The sequence below is a fragment of the Lingula anatina genome, chromosome 2, assembly GCF_051362555.1.
Source record: "Lingula anatina isolate TDL-2025a chromosome 2, LinAna3.0, whole genome shotgun sequence".
Classification (NCBI taxonomy): Eukaryota; Metazoa; Brachiopoda; class Lingulata; order Lingulida; family Lingulidae; genus Lingula; species Lingula anatina.
The window spans coordinates 41,254,217-41,266,865 of NC_141768.1; the positions used below are offsets into that span (position 1 = coordinate 41,254,217).

Below are 12,649 nucleotides of genomic sequence, written 5' to 3' on the forward strand. Positions count from 1 at the left end.
ACGTAAAGGGATACTATATAAATCAGTACCCACTGAAGGCATAACACCCACGAGTTTTGAAAGGTTACAATTTTTCGGGCGCTGGGGAAAGTGGGGTATTTTGTCTGTGGTTTTGTATCTAACTTGCAAGCAGGTTCGTTTATTATACTGAGTTTATTACGACAATATCCGGATAATTAAAATATTATGATTTGATAACAATTTATTCCGGTTATCAATATAATGTTGAAAATATTTAAAATCGTGTCGTTTCATTACAGATAATTGGTGTGCACAATGGAGAAAGTTGAAGAGCTTATACGATGTTATGAAACAAGAAAATCCACAAACAGCTCAAGCGACGGCACCCAAAACAAAACAACCCTTTCTTTGAATTCTCTTGATCTCAAAGTTATACCTACAACTGTATTGAAGTTGAGTTTCTTGACACATTTATACTTGGACTATAATGACATAACACATCTACCTGACAATCTAGGGCAGTGTCTCACATCACTTGAACTGATATCTCTCATTGGAAACCAGTTAAGCAGTTTACCAGAATCCGTAAGAGAAATGACAAAACTTCAGCAGATTTTCCTTAATGAGAACCAGATCACCCAGCTGCCTGCTTCTCTCTCTGGCTTGCAGAAGCTGAAAGTCTTAAATTTTATTGGAAATGAACTAACAAGTTTGCCTGATGATTTTGGACATTTGATCTCACTTGAGCAAGTGTATGGGGAGGAAAATAGACTTCGCTTGCTCCCAGATTCCATCTGTTCTTTGGGGGAACTACAAGTGTTGGATCTGTTTGGTAATAAAATCAAGAGCCTTCCAGATAATATTGGTCAGCTCATAAATCTACAGGTGCTAAATCTTAGAGAAAATGCACTGTTAAGTTTGCCCAGCTCATTCAAGGATCTGTGTAGTCTAAAGCAACTAGATCTCTCATACAACTCTCTCCAATATTTGCCAGAAGACTTTTTATCATCTCATTCCTTGGTCAAGCTTTATGTGGATAAGAATGAACTGAAGTGTTGCCCACCTTGGATCAGTGACATGCCAAACCTAGAGGAACTATCACTTAAAAGCAATCTTTTGTCTGGGCAGTCGCTGTCTGATTCATTTGGCGACAATTGCAAGAAGTTGAAAGTTTTGAGACTTTCTGGGAACTTCATGAAGAAACTCCCAGACTCTCTGGGCCAGCTGCAGAACCTGGAGTACATCCATTGTGGGAGCTTTCTAGATGAATTGGAGAGAGGCAACTTTCAGAATGGAAATCATTTGCAATACTTGCCTGATAACTTTGGCTGGTTGACCAAACTGACAGAAGTTCGGTTTGATGAGAATCACCTCCATGCTTTGCCAGAAAACATAGGTGGTCTGATCAGTTTGAGGTTCCTGGATTTAGGTAATTGTTCACATGGCAGTATATTGCCTAAAATTGTGGCACTTCTTCTCACATTCCAACTCTAATTTCAAGGTAGCTTTTTCTCTGTGATTGTGTTTTAACTGAAACTTGTTAAAACTTGTAAAAATGAAAATGATGATAATTCATTGAAAAAAATACTGAAATTTTACAAAATATGAACATGTGTACTGTTATCTACATTCTCTTTATAATAAATATATCAGTAACAAGAGACCCTTCCTGACACTGACTTGCTGACACTTACAATAAGTAAAATGAATTTTTTTACTGGTTATTAATAGTGATAATTCCTATGGTCATGGGTTATTTTAAAAAATTCTTGAAAATTTTTTTCAGGTCAGAATATCCTGAGAGTCCTTCCAGAGTCATTTGGTCAGTTGCAGTCTCTTGAAGTGTGCTTGTTGTCCAGGAACCAAATACAGATCTTGCCAGAGTCATTTGGCAATTTGACCAGCCTCATAGAGTTCAGAGTGGACAATAACTTGGTAAATTTAAATCTGTTGTGTTTCAGTAGATATATTCTGGCTTATAGCCTTTCTAGATGAACAAAACACAGGTTTAATGATTTAGCATCACCTTTGTAAATTTTTTTGGTTTCATGCGTCAACTCTTTTTTTATGCAAAAAAAAAAAAAAAAAAAAAAAATTGAAAAGGCCAATGGATAACAGCAAGGATATATTACCATCTTGGTAATTCATTCTTAATATTTACATACTAGACTGTTTGATATTATCATCTTACTATTATATATTCAAGCATATTTGGGGTGATTACTTCATCTGTTCAGTGCTACAAAGTTGATATTTCAAATTTAGCTTGCTAGGTTGCCGGAGTCATTTTGCAAGTTGACACAATTGAAGACTTTAGATCTGTTTCACAACAGATTGGAAGTTATCCCCCAGGCACTGAGCTATCTCACCAACTTGGTCAGGTTGGACCTAAACGAGGTGAGTTTTCTCTTTTAATTTAACCTATTCCTAGTCCACTTCAAATGCATAATGATCATTTTTACCACCATTTTGACAGTGTTAACTCTGTCAAAGCCCAAATTTTAATGACAAAAGAAAAGTACATCTGGAAATGAGAATGTCTCCAAGCAAACATTTTCTGTCAAGTTTGATGAGCACTATGAAATTAACAAATTGCTGCAATGTCTACAGGTATTTTCATTGTATTTTTTTTGCATGTGCAATTGCAGAACAATTTTGGTCTCCCAGTGGAAGAGATTCCAAGTATTCTCATCAATTCCAAGTATGCCCCGAGAGACAAGGCTCTGAGTCACAACTGGAGAGGACGTGGAAGGAAGGATCAGACAGAGATTGAAGTGACTAAGGTTGGTGGCCATTTTACCTAGGCAGACATCATGCTTGTGGATTTGTCGTGCCTCGTTTTTAACATCTGATTCAGAATTTCCATAGTCATTTATATGAACATTTAAAAGTTTTTTTTTTTTCATTTTATGGACTCACAGGTCAATTACTTTAATGGAGTTAGTAAAATTTTGAAATAAAAAAAACCTTGGCCGCAGCTTTTGAAGAAGCTGAAATAGATTAATAAGCATTTCAAATTTATTTTCCCATCGGCAAGTGTTTATTTTTTATTTTTGACAAGTATCTAATCACATTTCAGGTAGAATCCACTGTTGATAAAAATGAAGCCGAGACTGAACAAGAAATACCTTGGAATCCAACTATACTGAATATTGCAATGAGAAGAAACATGTCCCTGTGGAAGTCTCATGAAAGTGGCGCCACCAAGAGGGAAAAGTTCAGAAGGGAGGACGTAGTATGGAGACAACCAGAGCTGGAAAACAGAAACGTAGAGAGTTCTGATGAAGAGTGGGAGACATTACCAGAAATATGTGAGATAATCACAATTTTTAAAGCAAAGATTTGTGAAATTGTTCTTTCATGTTACCAACTAATGGTCATCCCCTGAAAACTGCAAGTCAAAATCAAAATTAACCCCTTTGTAGGCAAAATACACAGATAAGAAAAAAATGTCTAAGAAAGATACTAAAATTTCTTCTAGTCCAAGAAGAAAATTATCTTTGACAAATTCCATTTTTTATTAGTCAGATGCCAAGTTTCCTAGTGGGCAGCTGGTGGACTATTGTCTTATGCCATAAACTACACAGAAGTAGGATTCCAACTGATTACATTTTCATGATTCATGAAAAACAAATTGTTTACTGTCCTTAACTAGTGCCTCCAGCGGGCAGAAATATTAAGACATATATTTCTCCCTGTTTATAGCCTCTAGTGACCTCTCCAGCAGCATGGGCAGTGGTGTAACATCTTCTATTGAGGGATACTCAGTTGGTGACACTGCCATCAGGGACTTGATTCTCCAGAGCAAAGATGATGAGGAAATTGAGGATTGGGATCAGGAGGCAGATGAGGACCCATATTGTGAGTGCAGTTGATTTTTGGTGGCATTTTAGATGATAACACCTTTTTTCTTTCCTTTTTTTTTTCTCACAATTCTTATAGTTTGGTCTTAATGGCAAGTGGAACAGTTACACTTCTATTTCAACTTTTTTGAGGAGTCATGAGGTTATTTATTGTAATTACAAGGTTTCCACAAATTTGTTGTATCAAATACTGTCATCAGTGTCATGTATAATAATAAATTTTGTTGTTTATGATAAGTGATAAGTTTACCTTCCTTAATGACAATAATTATGATAGTTAATGATTTTGGCAGCTAAAATCATTTATATTGCACTTTAAATTTATGTTTTAACAGGAGACCATTAATAGGTTAAAACAGTACATCCAGACACATACAGGTCTTTAGAGAACCGGTTACATTTTGAAATATCTGGCATTAGCAAATATTTTAAATTACTTTTAAAAATGATTTCTATTTTTATGGATTTTGAAATAACTGACAGTCCACAATTTTTTCACAACATGAAAAGGTCAGATATGAATATTTTGTATTATTCTTTCTAGATTCTGTCCCAATATACAAACACCAAACTGTGTATCCCAGGGATACAAGTCCTGTAGATCACATCTTTGTACCAGATGATATCCATGTGCCAGCAATATGCCGACCACAGGTCAGTTTTCCGGTGGAGGAAGGTCAGTTTGATGATGTGGACAATGAAGATGACAATTGGTGAGGGAGTTGAAGTACTTGCACAACTTTTTTTTTACTTCCATCGCATAGTAATATATGAATGTGGATGACTGCAAACCCAGAGAGTGCCCATTTACAAGGAGGATCAGTGAATTGCATGTAACAGGGAAGAGAAAGTTGGACGTTTGGAAAAGTCAGAGTGTGACATTTAAAGATGGAATATCCGGCAATGACTCTCTTTTTTCAGTGGAGGAAAATTGTGATTTTACAGATACTGAATTTTTTTACCTCATAAATTCCTGAAATTAGAACATTCCTTTTGAGTGGTAGCAACAAACTTGAGAAGCAGGCTACAAAGTATTTCTGTTCTATATGGTAAGAGCCACACAATTGAAACACACAAAAAATTTTTTAAGATAACAAAATTAGGTTTCTGGAAGATTAAAAAATTTTTCCCCACTGAAAACATCCGAGTCTTCACCGTTGTTCCATATCAGGATTACTTTCAAAAACCGTCTCATTGGCAGCATAGAAATGACTTTAAGAAGGCATACAAACTTGTAAGTGAGGTGAACATGAGAAAAAAGTTCACTTTTGATTCAAATAAAAAAGACTTGGTACAAAAATTAATTGGTAAGATTTATTTTTTTAAATGTTTTGTTACATAATGAAGCATGAGCAAGAAAAAGTCATTCCATTTGACTAGTAATCATCTAATAAATACCTGACAAAAATACTGACTAGATTATTTACATACTGTAACTTGAGAAATAAGAATTTGTTTCATTTGACTAGAATGACACAGTTCATGTTTTTGAACATATGTTGACTAGAGGAGCAGTTTGGCCAAGTAAAACCATGGCACATTTTCCAATAGTCAGTATTGCAATATTAAAATTACAGGGAGATCACTCACTGCTGTGGGTTGTTCAGTATCAGCTCAGAAAAGATGGTCAAACAATGATAAAACTCATTCACTTATTTTAGGCTTAAAATATGAATTGCCTATTCCACTCTTAAGAACTAACAACGAAAATGTCTTGTCAGCATATTTCATATTAATAGTTTGAACTCGCCACAAAAGAAAGCAGAGTTATATGCCTGAACTGATAATTAACCACTTCTTTCATTACACATTCAGCATGAATAATTGATCCCTTAAAGTCTGAAAAATATGCCTTAAAATGCTGGTATGTGATCATATTGAACTGTTCTGAAAGTGTGCATTATTGCACTTAATTATGTGCATGTCTCGTGTTCCCCTTAAAAATTCATACTATGACAGCCTTAAAATACAAGCTTTAAGAAAGATACTAAAACAATAATAGAAATAAGATTTAAATTCAAAACTTTATACTTCTCTCCAGCCACCTGCTAAGGTTGCAGCACCTGATGTAAAAAGACTTATCATTCGTAATCAAAATATAAATGTGTATAGTATATTAAAATGTAATGGTTTATAAGAATGAATGCCACATTTTTGTTTTAAAACAATTTTACTTAGTGATGGTTATAAAAAACTTTAGCAAAACACTGCCGACACAAATAATTGAAACTATTAAACTTAATATTCTAAAAAAAAAAAAAAAACACTTCTGTACCAAGTGCTTAATATATATTTTGTTCTGCAATTATCACAGTGGTATAAAAATCAGTCTGTGAGAAATAAAAAACATTAAAATTAAGTAATACCATTTAAATAGAAGTAATTTAGCTAAATTCTGACCATTTTTCTTTGTCTGAGGAATGTGCAGAGCAGAAAACATTAAAAGCTGAATGCTGAATGCTTAAAACCACACCTTTTCATCAAACAAAAACATAAAATTCACAATCATTTTTCCAGAATCAGTTTTAAGAAGTTGCACATAGTTTGGTATAAATCAAAAGACATTTACATTATTTTGACATGAGACTTTACACACATTTTTTCTTAAAATGACTAGTATCAGACAAGTTGATATAATCTTTACAGAAAATATAATACACTAATACATAACAAGTACAAGTATGAAATGATTATGTGATGACAAATATATATGTTTACAAACAGAAATTTAGTCATCAAAATGTAATTACAGTTGAAACCTTTTCCTTGTTAACTAAATCAGAATAATTTTTTAAGAAATCCCCAAAATAAAATGATAATACGAATCAGAAATGGATTTAGACTAGAAAAACATTTGACGAAACCTCAAAACCTGCATAGATTACCAGGACTATATTCAATATGGTGACATCTTATTTATAAAATAAAATATAAGAAAAAGTTTATGAACTCTTTATTTGTTCAAAGAACCTGAAAATTCCCCGGATTCACATTGGGAATTTCCTCAGATCTTTGCTATAGCAAATAGCATACAGATGCTGATTTTTGAGGAGTTTCCATAAAACTCTGAAACTGGAGGCACCAAGTATGTTCCCTTACATGTTTGATATCTTGTGCAATCTGCCTACATCAATTTGTACACACAATTTAGTATTTATTTACATCTGTATTAGAAAAGCACTCTTACAACTCTCAATTTAACCCTTCTCCAGAGAATAATATAACAATCTGCTGACTTAAACCAATGTCTTCCTGTAAGACCTACAGACCATCCCCTGTGAAACCTATCTTCCCAAATTGAGCAGAAGGAGACTTTTTCTTTTGATATCTTTTATCAGGTTTCTCTTGTGCTAAAGGCATGCTGCCCAACTTGGTCTTTCATTTGTTTACCTGGCCCCAGGTACAAGAGGTGCAGAGCGATCATTTGTAGCAGTTTTCTTCAATTTGACATTGGCGAATGGATTGTTTCTGAAACAAACAGATGGGAAATTCTTACTTAAAAGTTTTTATTGTTGTTATTACTGATAGACGTGTGTAAAAAATGGAACAATTTACCAAGAAAAACAGCTAAATTGTACACTTTCACATAAATGGGCTTGAAGCACCAAGCCTTAAGGAAAATTTTACAACAGGAATTCAACTTCTCATACCATCAATTAGTCTTGTCAAATGGATTGCTAATGTGATACTGTATAAATAAAACCAGATTGACACCAACATAAACTTAGTTTTGGAGTACAAAAGCTGGTAAAGAAAACACAGCAAAAGAGAAAAGATTTATGACACCTGTTTATTTCAATTCATGGCCCGTTTAAAAGTAAATATGTCACCAAATGATATTAATTATTTGTCACAACATAAACTTCAATTACCAACTTTCATTTCCAAAATAATGTTCAAGTGGTGATCATATGTGATAGTCCTCTGCTGAGAAATCTCCACCAAAACAATGGTTTTAAGTTGTGTGATAATCAGAAAAGACAGCTATGATATAATGACACATTTACCCCCATAGTCAGACCCCGACACCAGAAGTTCATTGATCAATCTAACTTCAGGGACCTCACTGTTACACAAAATCACTCAAAGACTGAACATTTTTTCAACAAGACCAAATGTGACCTAAGATAGATAGGTTATAGTCTAGTTAAATTTAATATTTTGCCCTTTTTATTTAAGAAAAGAGATGACCAACATTGCATACCAGATTTTTCAGGTTTTAAAGTTGAGAACAACTTTCAGTTTCAAGTTCCTTTGTGTAAACTGCCCAAGGACCTTTCTGACTCATGTACCCTATACCAGAGATCAGCTGGACGAAAACATGATTTCTGTGCTAAAATTTTAGCTGTACAGAAATGTGCACAGAATTAGCCCGAGTAATAGCTGTGAATATCTGGAAAAAATCTTTCCATAACACTGGTAGACAGTAGGTAACAGGCAGAAGTGTAGCTATAGCTGCCTCCATCACCACAAGCCATGAGGACACTTACAAGGAAATTTTTCTCACTTTCAAGTTTTCCATGTTCTTTTTTCTACAAAAATTATCACATTTTTTTTTTTTGCAAACCTACACACAAAGTTCATCATGTAGTTTATTTACATTTAACTCCCAAAGGAACAACACCGAAAAAAATCCACCCAGCTTTCTCAAGAAATTTTATAGAGGACTTCCAAATAGAAAAAAAAAGAACCTTAAATAACAAATTTCTTTACCTATTACATGCTTAATGTGGATCAGTATCTGAAATAATAATAGAATTCATGCAAGTGCTACTAGAACACAGTAAGTCAGTACTAGAGTTAATTACTTCATGAAGGGGTGGAATGTTGTTGGGGAGGTTGGGCACAGACATCAAGTGTAATAATAAAATTATCGTTTCAACAAGCTGGGAGTATATGGTCATACTAAGCTTAGTAGAATATGTCATGAAATGGGGGGGGGGTGTGCATTCTTTATCATACATTAAAAAGGTGGGGGAGGGAAAGAACATTTGATTGCACTTATGGTTTATAATATCATGGAATGTTTATTATTTATTTTTTAAAAAATTTGCACAGTTCAAGTTTTCAAACCAGAATGGAGAATTGCAGCCCTTCCTTTCCTCCCTCTTTTCCAAACTAGAAATTGGTGTTTGAACTGAGATTTAATAAATATTCTGGGTCCAAAATATCACACAGTAAAGACAAAGTAATATTTCTGTTGATGTGAAAAAACAATTTTTCAATTAAAACGGTGGGTCAGGTACTTTCAGGATTAAATATATCATCACTGCTTGAATGGCAGACAAAGATATATGGAGGAAGTAGCCCAAGTCAGGTTATGGATAAAGAGGCCAATGCAGAGTTAGGATATGAGTGCATGAAGGTCAAACCAGACCAAAGTTTACAGAACTTCCATTTTACATTCTAATATCTTCTTAACTTGTCTTAATGAGTTTGATTTGTAGATTTGGTGTGTACATCAGATCCATCAAGAAACGTGAATAGCAGTTGAACAAGGTGAAACTGATACTGTCACAGTGTAGTAACCTTACCATGCCATATATCATGGTGCTGTAAGTTCTCTACAAAAATACAACAAACACCACCTGTTACTAGTCACTAACATGACAGCAAATCCTTTAATAAAACCTGCAATCTACACAACAAATATACACATACATATAAGAAATACAACAAAATAAGTCTTACTTCTGGGAATCCTCATCACTGTAGTCCGCAGCAGGAGGAGAGCTATGGTGGCCAGCTCTCCCATAGGGATCCTCCATGGCTGAGCTCCCCCTAGATGAAGACCTGTCACTCTGGCGATCCTGCGACATATGAGGGTTATTATAATACCTGGGTCGTCCTGGGCTGGCCCCCTGATGCTGGGAGTGGTAAGGAGAATGCCTGCTGTAACCATTAGGGTCATGGCTGGCTGGGGAGTAGCCACCAGGACGCTGAGGGTGACCTGGCTGTCCATTTGGATGGAGAGAGGAAGGAGGCGGGGGAGGAGGAAGAGGTTGTTTGTGATTGTCTGCGATTGGTGGAGGTGGAGGGGGTGGCGGCCCTCCTGGGGTCAGTTGGCTGATGTCAGGGGTACTCTTGGCATGGAACTGGAAAAAATATGAAGCTAGGTTTCAAGGACTGGAACGCTGTTTTTTTTTCTCAGCAAATTGATTTATGATTGTTGCACATGGAAAAGAAATATTCTTTTCAGTTTTGTTGCTCCATGCTGGTATTGTAAGCATAACTGTGCCATCATGGTGCAAGAATGTACATATGAAATATGTTTATCAGAAAAAATAAATGAAGAATATTGCTGAAAAAATAAAAGACTGTGCATTATCACACTTCCATACCTGTCAAACAAAGCAACCATGCTGTCAAATATTAAAGCTACTTTAAAGTATTAAAAACAGTAATGTTTTTAACTCTAGAACCAAGCAAAGTCACACAGATATTTGAATTATATTTCTACAATACATTTTCATGCAAAAATGAAGCCAGCAGATAAACCTGCAAAAACAAGAAGCAACTAAATAGATATTCATCAACAAATAAAACATTTCAAAGGCACATATGCAACATGTTATCACTAAAAAAGCACTACTATCCATAAAGCAAGCAGGGTAATTGAAATTTGTGTTGGGAACCAGTGATATAGGGGGTCATGCCATAGAAACACTCAGTGCTGGGTTTCTTCTCATAAGATATATACAAAGACACGTCACTCCAGCCAATGCATGCACAGTACCTGTGCTGTATCGTTGTTGTAAGAATCATTCCCACCACCAACGCCACTGCTCCCACCACTAACACTAGGGCCGTATCCCCCATCATCATGTGCTCCGTTCACACTGACTGCGCTTCTATTTTCCTGTTTCGGATGGTGGAGATGATGATCGTAATAACTGTGCCTAGAGTTCACGGGCTGAATAGAGGGAGTCCCATCACCATAGTAAGAACCACTGTGTTGATGTTGATGATAAGCTTTAAGTCCAGTGTTTGTATTACTATGACTACTGTTGGAATGATAGTTGTTTGATGGCCTGCTATTATGCATTGGTCCACCAGAGTAGCTTATATTGGCATCTCTATCATAGTCATTTCCATGTTTTTGGTGATGTGCCTGATGTCTATAGTAACCTCCTTGCTGCCCAAGTGGCACAACTGAGTATGTCTTGGTACCCATATGGGGTACAGCATACCCCCCTTCCAACTGAGGTGGGTGGGCAGGTGGGGGAATGTCTGGTAACGGAGGGGGCAAAGGTTGTGGAGTTGATGGAGACTGATCTGATTCCTGCGAAAGCCCAGAAAGAAACACACACCATGTCAGATACAGCAGAAGCCCAATTACATTAAATTAAGAGTGAAAAGATTAGTCCACTTAATCAATAAAGTTAAAGGAAAAGCAGGATGGGATTAACTCCCAAATTCCCCAAAGCCCAACAATTCCCAAGAAATAAATTAGATTGTTAAAATTAGAAACACCAGTGGTTATGTCGATCATTGTTCTGAAAATCAGCGCCATACCATCATGCTCTTCCCTATGTAGCCATCTTCATATGGCTTAGGCATAGTCCTGCTGCGTGGATCTGGACTGACTCCAGAGTCGCTGCCGTCAGATTCATCTGCCAATAAGTCCCCCATACTGCGCACTCTCTGCATCATGGTTTTGCTGGTAGAACATAGGAATAGCATGCACCATTAAACTTTTCAGTCCACTGAGGGACTAGATAGCCTCAGAAAACTACCAGTCCAAATCAAAATTCTTCTATGAGATGAATTCCATATGTTTAATCCTCTAGTTTGGCATTGCACTAAAGGATGTCTGTTTTTTTATCGTTTATATGTTATCTATAATTTAGGATACAAAATAATTTAATATAATAATTTCAACAGAAGGGGTGAAATTTGATAAGTAAATGCGAAAAAAAAATATTTCACTTGTCAAAAACTAAATCCACCAGTCAGCTGCATCAAACTGACAGCTTATGTCACAGACCATTTTTTTAAATAAAAGTTGCATCTTTAGATCTACAAATTTAGAGCCAGAAGTGGTTTTAATCTACAAATGTTTCAAGAAAAATTGGTCACTAGGTGATGCACGCACGCACGCACATACACACAAATAAAACGCCATTTTTTCTGCTGCTTAGACACTTACCTCCTGTTAGGTGCTCTGTTGACTTTCTCTGTAAAGGACACTGGGAACCAGCCCCGTCTAAAAAGTAAACCATAAACCAAAAGATAATAATATTAAAAATTAAAAATTAGAACTGCCAAAAATGTTTCTCTCAAAAGTATATTTTATTGTTAATAAATGCTTTACACTAGATTATAATATATTTCATTTGAATAACCTAGAAATAATATATTATTTTTAGTTTTATCAGAAGCTGGAAAATACAGATCTAAATAATTTAAAGTGTCTTTCTATTTGTACTAATCTTCCCCATAGTGTGTAAATCAAAATACAAATTTGATCTCATTGTACTTTAAATAACAAATGTCATTTATTAGATGCAACATCTGTTAAGTATTTTTCATTTAACTTTTTATCTTATTGCCTCCACCCCTTTAATGAAAGGCTCAAGCAGATAATTATGTATACTAACTGCACTCTTTACCTATCTGTCCTGGTATTCTCTCCATAGTGCCATCCTTTATTCTCCTCCCCTATCAGGACCACGATGTCCCCTTCAGTAAAGCTGAGCTGGCTGTCCTGTTCTGCTACATGTGTAAACAGTGCTCTCACACAAGACAAGCCACTACCACCAGATGGAGGCAGTGACATCTCTCTGGGCAATGTCATAGCTGTAAGGAATAAAACACTTAAAGAA

At 35.6% G+C, this 12,649-nt stretch overlaps 2 protein-coding genes across 6 annotated transcripts in view; one reads left to right on the forward strand and one right to left on the reverse strand.

Annotated features, from left to right (window-relative positions):
* LOC106157350 (uncharacterized) lies at positions 1 to 6,088 on the forward strand. Of its 3 annotated transcripts, none has more exons than XM_013532977.2 (8): positions 1 to 133; positions 261 to 1,390; positions 1,748 to 1,896; positions 2,227 to 2,358; positions 2,610 to 2,744; positions 3,041 to 3,272; positions 3,667 to 3,822; positions 4,369 to 6,088. In XM_013532977.2, the coding sequence occupies exons 2-8, from the start codon at positions 277 to 279 to the stop codon at positions 4,539 to 4,541; spliced, it is 2,091 nt and encodes a 696-aa protein (XP_013388431.2). In that variant the 5' UTR covers positions 1 to 133; positions 261 to 276; the 3' UTR covers positions 4,542 to 6,088. The 3 variants fall into 3 exon arrangements, with proteins under 3 accessions (XP_013388431.2, XP_013388434.2, XP_013388432.2); XM_013532980.2 differs by having other exon boundaries at positions 3 to 63; XM_013532978.2 differs by having other exon boundaries at positions 35 to 95.
* The window catches only part of LOC106157344 (BAR/IMD domain-containing adapter protein 2), a 24,216-nt gene continuing 16,691 nt past the window's right edge, over positions 5,125 to 12,649 (reverse strand). Inside the window, exons 11-17 of one of the 3 annotated variants that reach the window (XM_087005801.1) lie at positions 12,437 to 12,623; positions 11,974 to 12,030; positions 11,340 to 11,484; positions 10,561 to 11,106; positions 9,516 to 9,919; positions 8,538 to 8,565; positions 5,125 to 7,292 (exon numbers count right to left, since the gene is read on the reverse strand). In XM_087005801.1, the coding sequence (XP_086861927.1) occupies positions 8,559 to 8,565; positions 9,516 to 9,919; positions 10,561 to 11,106; positions 11,340 to 11,484; positions 11,974 to 12,030; positions 12,437 to 12,623 (1,346 nt within the window). In that variant the 3' untranslated portion in view covers positions 5,125 to 7,292; positions 8,538 to 8,558. The remainder of the gene's footprint in view (positions 7,293 to 8,537; positions 8,566 to 9,515; positions 9,920 to 10,560; positions 11,107 to 11,339; positions 11,485 to 11,973; positions 12,031 to 12,436; positions 12,624 to 12,649) is intronic. The other 2 variants (XM_087005800.1, XM_087005802.1) reach the window with 2 other exon arrangements.

Bases quoted from the DNA above. Each gene is read 5' to 3' on its own strand.
- LOC106157350 (XM_013532977.2), top strand. From the start codon at position 277: ATGGAGAAAGTTGAAGAGCTTATACGATGTTATGAAACAAGAAAATCC. The intron at 1,391-1,747 runs GTAATTGTTCAC...AATTTTTTTCAG, and splicing joins TTTGAGGTTCCTGGATTTAG to GTCAGAATATCCTGAGAGTC. The intron at 3,273-3,666 runs GTGAGATAATCA...CCCTGTTTATAG, and splicing joins GGAGACATTACCAGAAATAT to CCTCTAGTGACCTCTCCAGC.